The sequence below is a fragment of the Lissotriton vulgaris genome, chromosome 2_1, assembly GCF_964263255.1.
Source record: "Lissotriton vulgaris chromosome 2_1, aLisVul1.2, whole genome shotgun sequence".
NCBI lineage: Eukaryota > Metazoa > Chordata > Amphibia > Caudata > Salamandridae > Lissotriton > Lissotriton vulgaris.
This window is the reverse complement of record NC_141687.1, coordinates 2,126,952,554-2,126,970,355: the sequence shown is the minus strand read 5'-3', so window position 1 is coordinate 2,126,970,355 and position 17,802 is coordinate 2,126,952,554. Positions and strand designations below refer to the sequence as shown.

Genomic DNA, 17,802 nt, shown 5'->3' with positions numbered 1-17,802 from the left:
ATAAAACCTGCAGTGCGACCTTTTAAAAATAACAGTTTTAACAAGTACAGACCTTCCATTCAAATATTAATGTGTGCCGATGTAAGGCTTGTAGCCCACAAGGTAGGGTGTGTGGTATTTAAAACTGTGAAATGTATAAAATTATTGTTCCAGTGTCTCTACAGTGATAAGGCACCTCAAACTACTTTCTGTGGCAGGCATAAATGATCTATGTGGAAAACTAGGTTACAGATTAAAATGTTAATACTGCTATCTCAGGAATGGGGCAAGCTAGCAAATAATTAAACTTCTATTTTAACAGTTATTAGAAATCCTGTTCAATAGTGAAATCAGACTTGTAATAAATATTTGAGGGAAAAGTAACTTTTAGACAGTTACCTTTTAACTATCTGAAGTGTCAGAAGGCTATTTGGCAAAAACCTCTGCCAGCTCCCAGCCTGTGCTTAAGCTTGAGGTGAGAAAGAGGTGTGAAATGCCTCCCAGGAGCAAACAATAGACCATCCTGAAGGAGCAGAGGTGACTCCTCTGAACTCTACAGCGTATTCAGAGTGGGTGCTGTGGGCAGCCTTTTTGACACCTCACTGTCAAATGCTATTTGACAGGTATGTTGAGTCACATGTAATACTTGGGGTGCACTTGACGGGGAGAAAACAGGGATGCCAAGAAAATCCTTGTGTATCCCTGGTCTCGTTGTAGAAGGACCCTGCATTTGTCCTACCAGACATCTGTTTCTGGGTTTGCTGTGGATACAGTGCTTGCTTCAAAGAGCACACTGGTGATTTCCCCTATGATGTTCCCACACCTCCCTAACACTCACAGTCCAAGTTTAGTGAGACTGAAGACTTTCACTAGCTTGAAAATTTCCTGATACATTGTATTTTAGCCTGTTTGCAGTAAAGCAAACATGAACTACTGCTAAAGTAATTAGGCAAGATTTGCAACTTTTACGCCATTGGTCAGAGAGGAACTAGTAGTGTCTTAGGTTTTCTCCCACACAGTGGGCGATGAACCTCCCTCTCTCTGAACACTACTTGCCTTGCAAAAGGGTATCAGGTGGACCAAACTTGCTGGCATGTGTGGCCTGTGAGAAGGACTTGAGGAGATGGAACTCCTCTACCTGAAATCCAAGGAGAGAAAGTTCTCCTAGGATCATGTGGTGGATCCCTGGGTGGATCCAGGAACATAAAAAGCTGAAAAAGATATTCCTCTGAAGAATCCAAGTTGACTTGTAGCAACTGGACCTGGACTTGACATTGTGGTAAGTCTTAAATGGCACCTATCTCTTGGTCTATCTGCGAACATTGAGTACCATTGGAGCTTTGTACTTCTTGTCGTTGTTTTCTCTTAATTAAAAATTAATCATAACACAGGTTCCCCTTTTTGGATTTGTCTTATTTTTGTGGCATTTTGTTCATTGTTTACTCAAATTCTATCAATTGGAGTAGTATTTTTAGTTTGTTGTGCTTTTGACTTGTTAACTGTTTGGTACTTCTAAATGCTTAACACATTTTCACTAAGTTAAGCCTGACTGCTTTGTGCCATAGTGATTAAGGGTTGAGCTCAGGATTAAATGATTGAAACCTTTCAGTAGTTAGTGACTTTATTACTTGCGGTGAACTATCATCCACCCCAATAAAATACTTCACTTTCTCACAGCCATCCAATGGCTGAGCAAAGATTAAACTCACTAGATTCCATTCCATTTTTCCTTGCAAGCATGTTTGGTGAGAATTATGATACAAGCCTCATCCAAATGCAAAAGAGTTCAACAGTGAAGCTAATAACAAGCATTTGCCCTTGGGCTTCGTAATAAAGTTGTACATTTAAAAAAAAAACATTGCACTAAATAATTGACATTGTTTTGATGCATGCTTAAAACTGGAACTGTTTCACCTAGGTATTGACAAGTACTGGTGTGCATGCCTGAACCTGGATACGATTCACAAAGGTATCGACAAATATTCCACAATCACCTGTGGAAATGAGTATTAATGACGTTTTGCTAAAACGCATGTCCATTGCCACTTAATCCACACATGATTTACTTATTCATTGTGAAAAAAGCTACTGAATTGTTTGACAACCACTAACCACTGCAACCTATGCCTATTTCTGTAGTCATTAAAAGATATATTTTACATGGTAAATTAAACATTTTAATATGTTCTCCTTTTCTCCAACAGATAGAATTTTCTATTAGTTTCTGTACTTCCCACACACATGTTTATAAATTCGAATTGTGTTGTGGGCTTCATCACAATTATAGTAAAATATTACCTGCCCAATAAGCACTATGCTGGCTGTTTCAAAAACCACAGAAAGTGTTTTTCGGAATGTGTATGAATGTCTCTCCAACGTACTTCTTTGCTGATGTACACAAACTTTGCATTAATTATCCTTGATCACTTAACTGAAGCTCCTGTTTTTTTCTTGGTTGCATCCTATGGAACCCTCTCTCTTTCACACTTATGTTACAGACCACCTCAATATTTGCATGTTTCACCATGCGTACATTTGATGTTTTGCCTATAGTTAATTATGTGTAAAATTTGTGAATCACTCCACGATTGTTTGGAAGAACAAACAAATGAATAGAAATAGAGGCTATACTAACCACACTCAAGGAATGAATGGATGTAAACATAATTCAATGATACATTCATTTGAGATAGCCAAGTCCCTCATTTCAAGACTTCAGGATGTTTTTATTTATCAAAAGTATGTGCTGGACCATTTTAAATCAAACCATTTTTCCTACTTTATAAAAATAAAATGTTACATAAGAAGTCATGTACATTAGGAATTGATTTTGAGGGTAAAACGCTCATATGTTTGGTCACCTATGGCTTTTTAGATATCTATGCTGCAAGGAATGCATTTTAGATGGCGAATTAATGTTTCTTGATGATGGTATTGACAATGGATACCTGAATAGGTATAGAGTGCTTTTGGTTTTTGTAAATAAACGTCGCAATCATCTACAGATGCAGGAGAGAAATCTTTGAATAATGTCAGAAAATCCCAAACTATTTTCCCCAAACAAAATTTGGCATCATAGCACTCATCTGGAACTTTAACTTGAACTTAACATCAAAATCCACTTTGCAAGTGTTGCACAAAGACCTAGGATAAATAATTCAAAATATTTAACTTTAGTGTTGCTCAATGTTTCTAAAGCGCTTAAGTGGGAACTTAAACTGGAATTTAGTGCTGTAGATGATATTGCTCCTGCAATATCACTTTTAATAGTTAAGAAAGAAAGCTCCTATGCAAATATGACGGTTACTGAAAATGTCGGAATGTGATCAAATTCTGTGTGTGTTAAAACTATAGACTCAGTATCCTCAGTAGGACAGAATCTCTTAAGAGTCCACACAATCAGCAAACACTTCTTTTGCCTCCCAGGCATGATGTTTTCTTCTGCCATTTGAGAATATTGAAGTAGATGTTATCTTCGTCCCAAAAACCCTGATTGTCTAGTGGCTGATCTCAAGCAGGAAGCACAGCAAGCAGTCTTATAGTAGGTGTAGACACAGAGTCGAGCCTGTACCACCACGTTGCAATTGTAATATTTATCTTTGCAGTTTTCATCTAGGGAAACATAAAACATATATGAATCAGACAGAATAAAAACACATTGTCAGACATATTTTGAGTGATCAGTTTTACAGCATTTATGAGGGCGTGATTATTTCTTGTCTAGTCTTCATATGCATTGTATGGAAATAAGGATGCAAAGCAGGAGAGAAACTACACATCTTCTCCTAAAGTTAGTACAGCGGCACTCAGTGGATCGAAAATTGTTTTTCATTCTTGCCAATTTGTGACCCAAAGAAAAATATAAAAGTATAGGTGCAGATTTAGAATTAGGTGAATGGTTCTGCATCCATCAGTGATGTGAGTTCTCTGCCTTCCAAGGAAACACCTTGAATGGCTGTTCCTTGAAAAGGCACTAAAGATGCGCTGTACATCTGCAGTGAGATAGGTGGCTTTACATTTTTTCAGAAACAAACTCCCAAAGTGAGGGTTTGTTCATGGAAAACAAAAAAGCTGAGCATCCCCATGCCCTGGGAGTTTTCACCCTGGGTGTGGGATGTCAATTTGTTTTCTACCAATGACTGCAGAGTTTTCCTTGAGGTGATGGGCAGAAAAAAACACACTGTCAGCTCTAATTAGGGCAGGTGACTCATGGCTTTACTCTGAAGGCCCCCACTCTGTCGGGCTGATGGCACGAGCTTTGCAAAGGAGCCAAAGAGGGCGCCGCAGACATAAAGCTGGTGGTCTGTCTGACTCTAAATGAGGGTTTGGCAGACAAGGTACTCTGCCATTTCTGTGATGGAACACCCTGGCTCCCAAACTCTAAACCAGACCCTTCGATCTACGTCTAAATATAATTTAGCTTTTTGGGGATTCCCAATCATTTCAGAGTCAGTCCAAATTTCCAGATGTACTGCTTGGATGTCATGTAACCTTTCCCAAATGCTTCCATTCCCTCTCTATAGAGAGATCTCTAGACAAGATAAAAGAGAGCATACTGTGCAAAGGCACTTATTTTTATCCAATGGAAGAATCTAAACTCCAGGCTCCCCCATTACTGTGACTAAAGGATCTAAAGTATGTCAAGCATAGAACGAGCAATCTCTGAAACACTAATGAGTGAACAAGGGGAATGTGAATGCTGATAAGAGGTGACATTCATAGCCCTCGTTGATCTAAAGTGCATTCCATTGGAAATAGAGAGGGCAGGGTCACTCTGAACTGGACACTTTTCAAGCGAGGATATCCTTATTGTTGTGTATGTTGAAGATGTGCTTGTCCTCAAGATTGCAGTTGAAGGGGTGAAACAGCTCTTTTGGTAGACATGAATGGATGGACCTAAGTAATTTACAAAATGTTAGATCATGTTCTTGCAAAGGCCATGACGTGTGAAAAACGACTAACAATCTCATGTTGATACAGAGCTTTGCGACTTACCATAGAATGCTTGTGGAGATGTACAGGGTCACTCTTATCTTTTCGGTATCTCAACTTTATCTCAGTGCAACAGGTATACTAAAAGAGATGATTGTAACCGCCCCCCCACTTTCCCTTTTTCTGAAATGCGTATAACAGGGTTTGGGTGAGTTCTTCTGCACTAAGGGATGCACTAAAAATAGAGGCGTATTATAGTAAACTGACATGACTAGTTAACTATATAGATTTTAGCACCATAAGGAATCCTTTCTGGCTAATAACACAGTAGAATTTGGTAAACAAAGTGATATTACCACATACACACCACGCCTGTGAAGACCACATCACCATTGATACCATTCCCTGAAAGGTTTGAGAGCATCATGACTATGAGGAGAAATGATTCCTCAAAAAAAGTATTGCATGTGACAAATTTGAGGCTCTTTTGAAAGGATAATCAGCCTCACAAGATCTCAAAGTTAAAAAAGGTCAGTGATGATTTTTACAACATGTTTGAATTCAGGATGGTAAGCAATTGACACAATAATGGGCATTAGGCGTTTCACCGGGAGGCTGGAAGGAGAGGGGGGGACTTTGTTACTGGGGGCTAGTTTAGTAGCAGTGCAGCAGTTTTAAAAGCACTGCAAAGTTCCTGCTGCTATCAGCAGTTCTTTACAACAATAAAAATGGCAAGGTAACTCTGGTGATTAATGTACCTGCTGGAGAGAGATGGGAGTATTGTATAGTGGCAGTTTTGACTCTAAGTTATACAGAGGTTTAATATGCCAAGAACGTGTACCAGGCATATCAAAGAACAATATTTTATGTTCATAGCATATGTGCATACAGTTTTTGTCACAGATATTCTTTTGTTACTGTACAGTTCATAAGTTAAATCTAGCACAGTGAGTTATGAACTGCCAACAAAGACCTGCATGCAAGCTGCATGGTGCAGGTTAGAAAAGTCTGTTCTTTTGTATTATTATATGTTAATTTTACATATTATGATTGATTACGCTTCATATTGGTTATTTGACCACTTACGCTTGTAACTTCCTTCCTCTTTTTTGTATTGTATTTATGCTTTTTCCTTTTGCCTTAAAAATTAATAAAATCTTTCTGAACATAAGAAAAGTCTGTTTATTCAGAGTATTTCATTATCTTGATGTTTCTAAAAATGGTTTGTTTGTGTAGAATTAAATTCGTATTTTGAAAGTCAACCCTAACCACAGTGTTTTGTTCTGAATGCTGAGTTTGTGCTTCTCCAGACCAGGCACTCTAAAAAAGTGTCTTCCACTATGGGTGGAATGTGAATCCCACACTTTGTAGTTTCCTTTGCCTTATTTAACATTTTCTATACCCTGGTTTACACATTATCTCTATTTGTGTGTCTAATGTAAAGTGCTCCGACACACTTCACTTGTATGAGAGGTGCTATAAAACAAAAAATGATATGTGAGAGAGGGGCTATGGAGAGATGAGAGGTGCTGTTGGAGGGTGATAGTGAGGGAATTATTGAAGAGCCTCAACATAGATTGCCTTATCCTGGTGCACAGTAAGGTCATCATATACTGTGCTTTAAAATATAATACAATTGAATATATAATGACAAATATGTTGTAGAATGCACAATTGTTTCCCAAATTTTCTTGGGGTCAGACCTCTCCAAAGCCCCCATTTGAAGTAGTCAGGCTCACGTGCTGCACTCACTATGCATCATACGGGGCAAAATATGCTAGGGCTGATTTGGGTTCGCAGTCCTGCCCTGCAAATATACATATACGTACTATGTGCTGACAAGAGAAGGATGGGCATTCTGGATATTGTTAGTCCAATCTGCTTTAACCTTACATATAAAGACCGTTCCATATAGCTACTGTCAACGATACGTGATGAAAACGTAACTATTAATCTTATCTATTTGAGGAATGTGTTTAGGAGAACTGAAGCTCAGTTATATAAAAACTGTTTCAGAGTGCCCAGCCGCGGCCCGTGGAGGGAGTTGCAGTGGGGCAGAGAGGCGGGGCGGGGGAGTGAGAGGGTGGGGGGAGGGTGCTAAAAACCAGAAAATGGATAATTGGAGGTAAGTAAACAATTTAATAAATAAAACGAATTTCTTGCGAGCCCTGCATCACAAAATGCGATGCAGCACGCGCTACAAAATTTGTTTTATTAATTAAATTGTTTACTTACCTCCAATTATCCTTATTCCGGTTTTGCGGTCCCACCCCGCATCTCTCTGCCGCACCGCAACTCCCTCCACGGGCCGTGGCTGAGAGTACCTCTTTGTGGATGATAATAAAATGCTCTACTGATGCGCATTGTTTCCGGTCCACTCAAATATTTGTATTTGATATACTCAGTTCTCTTTCAGCTCTTTGATTTACGCAGATCAATCTTACTTAATTCGTTTTACAAAAGGAGAATTTATTGGAGGAAACTAAACTCTAAAAACTGAATTGTTAATGAGCTGAATAAGCTTTTATTAAATGCTATCTGAACGAAAATAAATAGATATAATGGTTACTGTGTATCTGTTTCATAAAAAAATTGTTAATTAGTATAAAAAAATACTCTGCAAATATGTTTGTTGCATGATGTTAATATACCGTTTGCGCAATCACATCTTAGGTGGTAGGATGTGGCATTACCCTGAGAGGGACCATTACTGATATCATCTCTGTATACTTTCTGTTTATATACCACATGCCCACGAAAAACTTCATTTTACGAGAAGCGGCATCTTGTTCCACTACCACCCTATATTTGTTGTATAGTGAAAAATACTCCTCAAATAATTTTTGCATGATGTTAATATACCGTTTTGCCACTAGATGGTGGTATGTACTAAGGCAGCACTCTCTACTGACCCATCTCCGGTATGCAGTCCTGAGGGTTGCAAATTTCAGTTTCTTCCGGTTTCATCTGTGGCTCACATTGATCACTAGGTGTCATATCATCGGACAAACACCGCACTTCTCGCACTCGGAATCCACTTTCGCAGGTTTTTGAACACTGAAAGGAAGGAGATTTTACTTTACACCAAATGAGAAAATAACAATCATCACAAAAACAAACTGACGACTGGTGAGTGATTTAAGGCAGAATGTTTAGTTTTCAATGTCGATGAACGCTGTTATTAGACACTGTCACCATACATACCGACCTGATCCAGGCTGGAAACTCACGACTTTTTAACACAAAAATTGATGTATTCTAGCTGTGTCCCGCGAATTGTTTTCAAACTCTCCCGCTTTCCTATTCTAAAATGTTGACATGAGTGTGTCATGTATTTACGGGTATCTAACATGCATCTATTTACTATGAAGGCAAAACCGTTGCAAGAGTTAAAATGCAACCCAAAAATACTTTAGTAGTCATCCGTTTTCGAATCAATAAAGAATTGTAAAACACAAGGCGCTCCACTATGTGGAGGTTCTTGTGTTATTTCCCCATATCCTGCAGATAGCTCTTAACCCCTTCGCTGCTGATGACGAGCTCAGCTCGTCTTCAGCCACGGTGGTCGTGTGCGGTTGACGAGCTGAGCTCGTCATCTAACGCGGCTTTTTAAAAATTGCCGCACACAGCGGGAAAAGCCGCCGCAGCGATGCAGTTAAAACATGGGGGCATATTATCAAGAACAGGCGATAAAATTATCGCCACTTTATCAGTAGTAAACTGCAGCTAAAGCGGCGATAATGGGCTTGATAATATGTCCTTGTGAATTCCCATAGCAGCCCAGGTTCTGGTGTTAACCTGGGCTGCTATGGGAATTCACAAGGGCATATTATCAAGCCCATTATAGCCGCTTTAGCGGCATTCTCCTGCCGATAAAGTGGCAATAATTTTATCGCCTGTTCTTGATAATATGGCCCATGGTTACTTAGCCATGCAAACTCAGGGAAAATTAAAATATTGGGGAATGGGATACTACGTAACAATAGGGGTGAGCGGAATTTGCATAGTTGCGCTATGCAAAGCTCTGCGAAACTGTAAAAAATCTCTGCGAGCACACAAAAGTTCAGCGAACACGCAGAATTGCTTGTTCCGCCTGTTCGCGATGCTTTTTTCCAGTTCGCAAACACTGCCTGTTAGGGGGAAATAATTTGTGAACACACATTTTGAAAACGCTAACAAGCAAAACATTCTGCGAAGACGCTAATTGCGTAATTTTTGGAAATGCTGCGTTCTCCACAGAACGCAAAATTACCCAAATTGCGCAAGCGGAACAGATTTTATTGCCCAGGCCTACTTAACAACTTAGCAGATGTCTGTCTGCCATATTACAAGTGCATGTAGCCTAAGGCACTTGCAATAAGGCACACTTGATATCGTCCGCGTTTGTGAGGTAGCTTAACATTCATCAAAACTCTAAGGGGCTTATTTACAAGCCACTTGCACCACTTTTGCGTCATTTGTAACATAGGGAAAGAGACGTACGGGTGGCGCAACGGGGTTGCGCCACCCTTACGTCTCCGTATGTCACCATACCGTGTATGTCAGCCACGCATACTTTGTATCCGTGGCTGACATACACCTGCAATGCCCAGACGGAGGGAGTGCCATCTGAGGTTTGGCTAGTTTACCACCCGCCCGATTTACAGTGGGAAGTTGACCATGGTTCAGGGATCATTCGTTTTTCTATTTTCAAAAACAAAATTTCATTTCAGGAAAACAAGTTAAAAGTTTGACAAACTGTACCATTATGATGGCGGAGCCATCCGTCAAAACCATATGATTAAGCCATTTCAAAATTCAAAACATCTAATTTCTTAATAATGTGGCCACTGTAAACACTGTTTAGTTTAATATGATAAATGATACAAATGCATTGAATGACAATTGTTAGAAATGGTTGTAATCTTGTAACCTAGAAACAATCATTACCCCTTGCCACTGCCCTGATGACGATGCGATTAATGAACCAAGAGCTGGAAGTAAGTTGTCTTTTGCCCACTGTTTGTGGCCTAGGGTGTTACTGTAGATACAATGGAAAGGGGCGACCACTCGGTCCCCCCGAACGTATGGCAGAGTGCCTCGATCCCCCCGGGAAGCCATTTTGGGCGGGAGGCGCGTCTCGGCTGGTATGCCCGAAGCGGCGTAGCCGGGGCGCGCTTTTTCCCGCCCTAGAGTGGGCTGGCCTAGACACTGACGCGGCCGGCCACGCCCTCGGGGCAGGCAGGGGCGGGTTTTCGCCCGCCCTGAAGATGGATAAAAAGGGACGCAAGACCAGAAGACATCCTCTTGTTCCTGTGCTCTGAAGCTGCACCTCCTCGCTGCACGTGAGCTCGAGACGGAACGAAGAGCCAATTTTGAGCGTTTTAATCGTTCTTGTTTGTTTTGCAGTTACTTTGTTGGAGAATGCCGAAGAAGGTGGGAAAGCGCATGACTACTGACCAGATGCTGCGTGTTCTCATGAAGGAGATGTCCGAGCTAAAGAAGCGGGTGGACAAGAATGAGGAAGGGGGTCCAAAACGTCCTTTGGCGGGAGCAGCCCCGGGAGGGAAAAACAAGAGGCCCAGGAGGGGGGCAGCGGGTGAAGACACCCCGGGTCCCAGTGCCCCGCTCGAGGCTCCAACTCCCGTGCCGGAGGAGGGGAATCCGATTCCCGTTGTGGTCACCCCCGTGTCCGAGGATGATATGCCGCCCGAGCTGGCAGCACAATTGGCAGCGTGGTTGGGTAAAGGTAACGAGGGCGCCACGGCTGTCGATGCGCAGGCGCTGATAAAGCAATTGCGTGAGAAACGGGAAGCAGCCAAGGTGCCCGTGCCGGCTGCAGTAGGGGACAAGACACCAGGGACGATTGCGACCACAGAGGCAGCGTCAGGTGCAGGTAAGCGGCCATTGCCGATCGCGAGGGATGAGTCAACACCCTCTCGGAGAGAAAAGTTGGGGCAACATGTTCCTTTGGCAATTAAGGAAAAGATTTGGGCGGGGGAGTATGTGAACATTTTCTCATTGCTTGTTGATCATTATGAGGTAGAGCATGTAAAGAGTCAGAAGGATCTCATGCATCCGAGTGTTTGGCGCGCAAAAATGGCCGCCTTTAAAGTGAATGAGAATATCGGCAATTGGGGCAATGCTTGGGGAATCTTTACATCAATCTTGGGGGAACGTAGACCTGAGTTGCTTTCCGAGTTCCCAATCTATCAATCACGAATCATGGGGTACTCGACATCGCACCAGGGTAATCATTGGTTCCGTTACGATAATCTGTTCAGAAAGGAAAAGGAGCATAATAAAAGTTTCACCTGGGATTGTTATGATGCCTTGACTTGGGATAAAATGAAGGAGTCAGGAATGTTGAAAATGCCGTTGGTGGGAAGTAATGTTGGCGAATCCTCCCGGCAATATGCGGGGACGCCCTTTCGATCAGGTACGGGTGCCGACGATCACTCGAAACCTACCGGCAATACCGGAAAAAGGGGTTTCTGCTTTAATTACAACAGAGGTAAATGTACTAGACCTCAGGGATCGTGTAAATTCAAACATGAATGTAGTGGTTGTGGGTCGTCCCATCCTGAGTCCTCGTGCAGAGCCAGAACGGGTGATAACGGGGGGAGAGGAGGTGCCAAACAGGTCTAATATAGTCCGAGGGGCGCCTTTACCTACTCCGATTGATACCCTGGCGATGATTCCTTGGCTCAGTGAATACCCGGATCGTACTTCTGCTGGGGTGCTGCGGAACGGTTTTTCGTATGGTTTCCGCATCCCGGTAGGGGACTTTCAGGGTGTGGAAAAGTGTAAAAATCAACTTTCCGTCCTGCAGCATACGACCGTAGTACAGGATAAGATCCGGAAAGAGGTGACTCGAGGTCGGGTCGCCGGCCCGTTTAGTGTACCCCCGGTCCAGAATTTTGTTTGTTCTCCCTTAGGGGTAGTCCCCAAGAAAGACCCCGGTGAGTTCCGACTGATTCATAATTTATCAGCTCCACGAGGTCTTTCCGTAAATGATGCAATCGATCCAGAAGTGTGTTCGGTGCGGTACGCATCCTTCGATGAGGCCGTAGCCATTTTGAATCGCCTGGGGCCCGGGGCGCTGATGGCGAAGTCAGATATCGAGTCAGCGTTCCGATTGCTCCCGGTACACCCAGACGACCAGCGTCTCCTAGGATTCATGTTTCAGGGTTGTTATTACATGGATAGGTGTATGCCAATGGGGTGCTCTATATCCTGTGCTTATTTCGAGAAATTCAGTAGTTTTCTACAATGGGTCTTCACAAAGAAAACAGGTTTCCAAGATGTAATGCATTACCTTGATGATTTTCTGTTTCTTGGGGCAGCCGGGGATCTTGAATGTGGCCGGGCCTTGGCCGAATTTTGTGTGTTAATGAAACAGTTTGGTGTGCCATTGGCGCCGGGTAAAACAGTGGGTCCTACGACTCGCCTCGAGTTTCTGGGGATCGAGTTGGACTCCATTGAAGGGTGTTTCCGTTTGCCAGCTGAGAAAGTGTTGAAGTTCAGGGCTGCGCTGCAAGTGTGTATAAATGCATCAAAAGTTACGCTGCAACAATTACAGCAGTTGGTGGGACAATTGAATTTTGCCTTGAGGGTAATACCAATGGCCCGCCCCTTTTCCCGTTCAATTGCCCAAGCGATGGTCGGCCTTAAAGAGTGCCATCATCGCACGAGACTATCGGCCGAGATCCGCCAGGACATGCGTATTTGGTTAGCATTTCTGGCGGACTTCAATGGTAGAATCGTCTGGAATGAACCAGCCGTGTCTTCTGAAGAGCTGGGGCTATGGACAGATTCAGCAGGAAGCATAGGTTTTGGCGCCATCTTCGGCACGAAGTGGTCGGCACAAAGATGGCCGACATGGTGGCATGAGAATGGTCTGACGAGTAATATTGCTTTCCTGGAACTGTTTCCCATCTTGGTGGCCTTGAGAACATGGCCCGATGGGTTCAAAGATCACTCCGTCATATTTTGGTCTGACAATATGACCGTGGTCGAGTGCATCAATAGTCAGGCAGCACGTTGTAAACTGATTTTAAGACTGCTTAAGGAAATTGTTTTACTATGTATGCAATTGAACGTGCTATTCAGAGCAAAGCATGTTCCAGGGGTGATGAATCAGGCGGCTGACGCACTGTCTCGTTTTCAAATGCAGGCTTTTTCGGGTTTCCTCCCCTCAGCGGACCCAGAGCCGGCACCCTTTTCCGAAGCTCTCTGGTCTCTCGGTGCCCCGAACTTCGTCACCTCGTGGGAGAGAGTCTAGCACCAAGGACGAGGAAGGCATACGAAGGGGCGTTTCGGGCCTATTTAGCCTTTTTGGGGAGTGATAGAGAGCGACTTTGGGGTCACGAGGAATGGGTAGTGAATTTCCTGATGTCCTTGCGTAGGGCTGGGAAATCGGTGGCTACGGCCCAGAGGCATCGTGCTGCCATTTCCTTTGTTGCCAGAGCACACGCTATCCAGGACCCAACAGCGTCTTTCGTTGTACAGAAAGCGCTGCGTGGGTGGCAATGCCTTGAGGGTCGCAGAGTAGATGAAAGGCGCCCGATAGGTTTGGATAGATTGTCCCAGTTGTTGGCCACACTCCCGGCCACATGTTCATCTCAATTTGAGGCGGTGCTGTTCCGAGCCGCTTTTACGCTAGCATTTCACGGAGCGATGCGGGTAAGCGAACTAGTTGCAAGGAACAAACTGGATGTGGCAGGGGGTTTGTGTCAGGAACACGTTCAGATCAGGGGAGAAACAATGACTGTCTCCTTTGTAAAGTCCAAGACTGATCAAGATGGGATGGGTGACTGCGTCATCATACGCAGGATTCCTGGGTCCTCCATATGTCCGGTAAAGTGTTTAGAGGATTACCTAGCACGAAGGGTGGCATCATGGGGGGGGACTTTGTTAAGACACGCTGACGCCACCCCACTGACGAAATTTCAGTTTCAGCGGGTGCTTGCGATGTCAATTGCCGCTGCGGGCTTGAACCCGGGCGAATTTGGGACCCATTCCTTTCGGATAGGGGCTGCTACGGAAGCTACAGCCAGGGGTCTTAATGTTGAGCAGGTGAAACGAGTGGGGCGTTGGTCCTCCAATTGTTATAAAAGATACGTGCGGTTGCACATGTTGTGAAGCTGTAATAATGTACTCACGCTTCTTGTTTTTGTTTGGTTTTCAGTTACGCAAGCCTACGAGGCGGGGCGGACTATGCAGTTGACCCTACACCGGGCCAGCGGTCAGACATCACCGGCTGTGAAAAAGGAGGTGTGGGTCGTGGGCCACTCATACGTGAGGCGTGCCGCAGACGTATTCAAAGCAGGTGACATGATTCACGTAGCTGGGGAATACGGGTACAGGATGTCCTTCTACGGAAGGGGCGGTCTCTGTATTGACCAGTTTCAAACATTTTTCGAGGGTTTGTTAGGGCGGACAAGGTCACCGCCGTCTATAGTTATAGTGCATGTTGGGGGCAATGATTTGGTCACCATCGGTAGACGACTACTCCTGGAGGCAATGCTTTCCACTGTAAGTTGGTTGGCGAGGAGAGTTCCGGGGTGCACGATTGCATGGTCCCATTTGATTCCACGAAAGGTGTGGCGGGGGGCTATCTCTATTCCTGCTTTGAACCATTCTGTTAGAAAGCTTAACAATAGAGTGAGTAGGTTGTTCCGTTCCAGGACATTGCATTCTATTTCTCATAGCTGTATTAATGATGACAGTATGTATTTGGGGGATGGTGTGCATTTGTCTTGGGTGGGGAATGAGTTACTCTTAGGAGACTTCTTAGCATGGTTAAAATCGTTGAAACATGACCTTTAGGTAGGAGTTGTGTGGGGGGTCCGGATAGCCGGTCAACTATCCGGCCTGTGGCGGTAAGGTCATGATCGGTGAGCACTAATTGGAAGATCCCTATGAGTGGGCGTCACCCAACACGGATGGGAGCGCTCGGGGGAGGTGGCCTGTGGCCCCTCAACGGGGAGGCGGTCCCTTCTAAGGATGGGTCGCCGAAAGAAGAGGAAAGGCGGTCAAGGCCCCTTCCTGTGTAGGAGGGGTTACAGCCCCCTCCTGGGGAATTTCCCGGGGCCAGTGACATCTGCGACGGCAGATGCGGTAAGTTGTGTGGGGTTGGGGGGAGGTCTTCGATACCTTCTAGATACCTCACACGAGTCTTCGAACGACCTTTAACTGGCGTCGAGTTGATAAGTGCCCCCGTCAAGTCAAGGGAAATTGGTAGTAGTTGCACTTGAGTACGCCTCAGTGCTGTCGCCCCTCCCAAGTGGGGGGGGTATGTCTGGTTAGGGATCTTGACACCGGTTACGACCTTGCCGTTGGCCCTTAAACGTTAGGATGTACAATTTCAATATTTCAAGTAAATGTTTTGTAGGATGTTAGTTCGGCTAGGAGAACCTCTGTATTAGAGAATCTGTTAAGGTTAGCCAAACATCGCAATGTGGTATGAAATTGTACATTAATGTTTAAATGTTTTAAATTTTTTGTTTTAATAAATACGGCCGGGAGGGTCACTCCCTCCCACTTCCAAAAACTTCAAGAACTGTTTCCGGTTTCCCTCCTTTGGGGATTGTGTTGAGAGGGGGTGGCGGGTATCTCAGCCATATGGAAAGGGGCGACCACTCGGTCCCCCCGAACGTATGGCAGAGTGCCTCGATCCCCCCGGGAAGCCATTTTGGGCGGGAGGCGCGTCTCGGCTGGTATGCCCGAAGCGGCGTAGCCGGGGCGCGCTTTTTCCCGCCCTAGAGTGGGCTGGCCTAGACACTGACGCGGCCGGCCACGCCCTCGGGGCAGGCAGGGGCGGGTTTTCGCCCGCCCTGAAGATGGATAAAAAGGGACGCAAGACCAGAAGACATCCTCTTGTTCCTGTGCTCTGAAGCTGCACCTCCTCGCTGCACGTGAGCTCGAGACGGAACGAAGAGCCAATTTTGACCCACCCACCAGCCCCTGAGGACAGCCAGTTGTTTTAATAAAATTGATCAATTATTCTATTTCGTTTACAGGTTATTGTAGTGTTGTGTTGACGTTGAATGTGTAATAAAGATTGGTCTAATTTTACAAGTTTGTGATTAAAGAACTTCGGATGTAAGGTCCATGTATAAACAGGCTTTTTCGGTCATAGTGGCCAATGTAGTTTCGTTTAGTTAGCATTTGTCGTATTTATTTTGGTCGGGCGGTAAGGTCATGATCGGTGAGCACTAATTGGAAGATCCCTATGAGTGGGCGTCACCCAACACGGATGGGAGCGCTCGGGGGAGGTGGCCTTTGGCCCCTCAACGGGGAGGCGGTCCCTTCTAAGGATGGGTCGCCGAAAGAAGAGGAAAGGCGGTCAAGGCCCCTTCCTGTGTAGGAGGGGTTACAGGCTCCTCCTGGGGAATTTCCCGGGGCCAGTGACATCTGCGACGGCAGATGCGGTAAGTTGTGTGGGGTTGGGGGGAGGTCTTCGATACCTTCTAGATACCTCACACGAGTCTTCGAACGACCTTTAACTGGTGTCGAGTTGATAAGTGCCCCCGTCAAGTCAAGGGAAATTGGTAGTAGTTGCACTTGAGTACGCCTCAGTGCTGTCGCCCATCCCAAGTGGGGGGGGTATGTCTGGTTAGGGATCTTGACACCGGTTACGACCTTGCCGTTGGCCCTTAAACGTTAGGATGTACAATTTCAATATTTCAAGTAAATGTTTTGTAGGATGTTAGTTCGGCTAGGAGAACCTCTGTATTAGAGAATCTGTTAAGGTTAGCCAAACATCGCAATGTGGTATGAAATTGTACATTAATGTTTAAATGTTTTAAATTTTTTGTTTTAATAAATACGGCCGGGAGGGTCACTCCCTCCCACTTCCAAAAACTTCAAGAACTGTTTCCGGTTTCCCTCCTTTGGGGATTGTGTTGAGAGGGGGTGGCGGGTATCTCAGCCATATTAGATCACAAGGGCATATTATCAAGAAACGGCTTTAACATTATTGCCGCTTTAGCGGAAGAAAACTGCTGCTAAAACGGCGATAATGGGCTTGATAATACACCGTAGAGAATTCCCATAGAAGCCCATGTTCACACCAGAACATGGGCTTCTATGGGAATTCATTAGGGCATATTATTACACCCATTATCGCCGCTTTAGCGGCAGTTTTCTGCCGCTAAAGCGGCGATAATGTTAACGCCATTTCTTGATAATATGCCCCATGGTCTTTTGTTTTTGTACATCGCACACTGTTAATTGTTATATTTAGAACATGCTGTCACGTGGCAATGAAGGAAAAGGAGGAATTGTGAAAAACCAAGTCATTGCCAAGAATCATACAATGTGCTCGAGTGGAAACTGGGTCTGATACAAGGTTTCCTGGTTTCACATTGTGCAATCTAGCCATTACTTGGTTATCCCTTTCTCTCTCTCCAATTTTAGATCATAGCATTATACTTTGTTCTTAATTCTTTGAAGTGCTCTATAAGTGCACTGGGTTTAATGCATCTGGTCTATGTATGTTTCATAAGGACTGGTGGTGTTTGGGGAGGGTAATGTTTTAATGCAGAAACTCAAATGAAAAGCCAGAGTACCCACCGTTGGCCCATGCATTGAGACCATTTGCTCTATATAGCTAATTGTCTTTATCATCTATTCTTGAATTCATTCATCCACCCACTCCTCACTCATCCAGCTGTTCATTCATTTATTCATTGAGCCATGCCTCCATTTTCCACACATCAATAATTGGAAAAGGTTCCATAAAAACAAAAAGTGTGTTGTGAAGCACACCATGGGGCAGATGTATCAAGATTCCAATTTGCAAATTCTAAATAGCAATTTTTTGTGAATTGCTATTTAGAATTCGCAAAATGGAATGTATGTACAAAATCGCTATTTTTTAGCGATTCCTTAATATTCTTTATTTGC

General features: G+C 44.2%; 1 protein-coding gene across 2 annotated transcripts in view; it reads right to left on the bottom strand.

Moving 5' to 3' along the window:
• Positions 1 to 2,432: 2,432 nt before the first annotated feature.
• The window catches only part of THSD4 (thrombospondin type 1 domain containing 4), a 2,294,989-nt gene continuing 2,279,619 nt past the window's right edge, over positions 2,433 to 17,802 (bottom strand). For both annotated transcript variants that reach the window (XM_086958405.1, XM_086958406.1), the window contains 2 exons: positions 7,824 to 7,968; positions 2,433 to 3,591 (listed from right to left, as the gene is read on the bottom strand). In XM_086958405.1, coding sequence (XP_086814531.1) covers positions 3,449 to 3,591; positions 7,824 to 7,968 — 288 coding nt within the window. In that variant the 3' untranslated portion in view covers positions 2,433 to 3,448. The remainder of the gene's footprint in view (positions 3,592 to 7,823; positions 7,969 to 17,802) is intronic.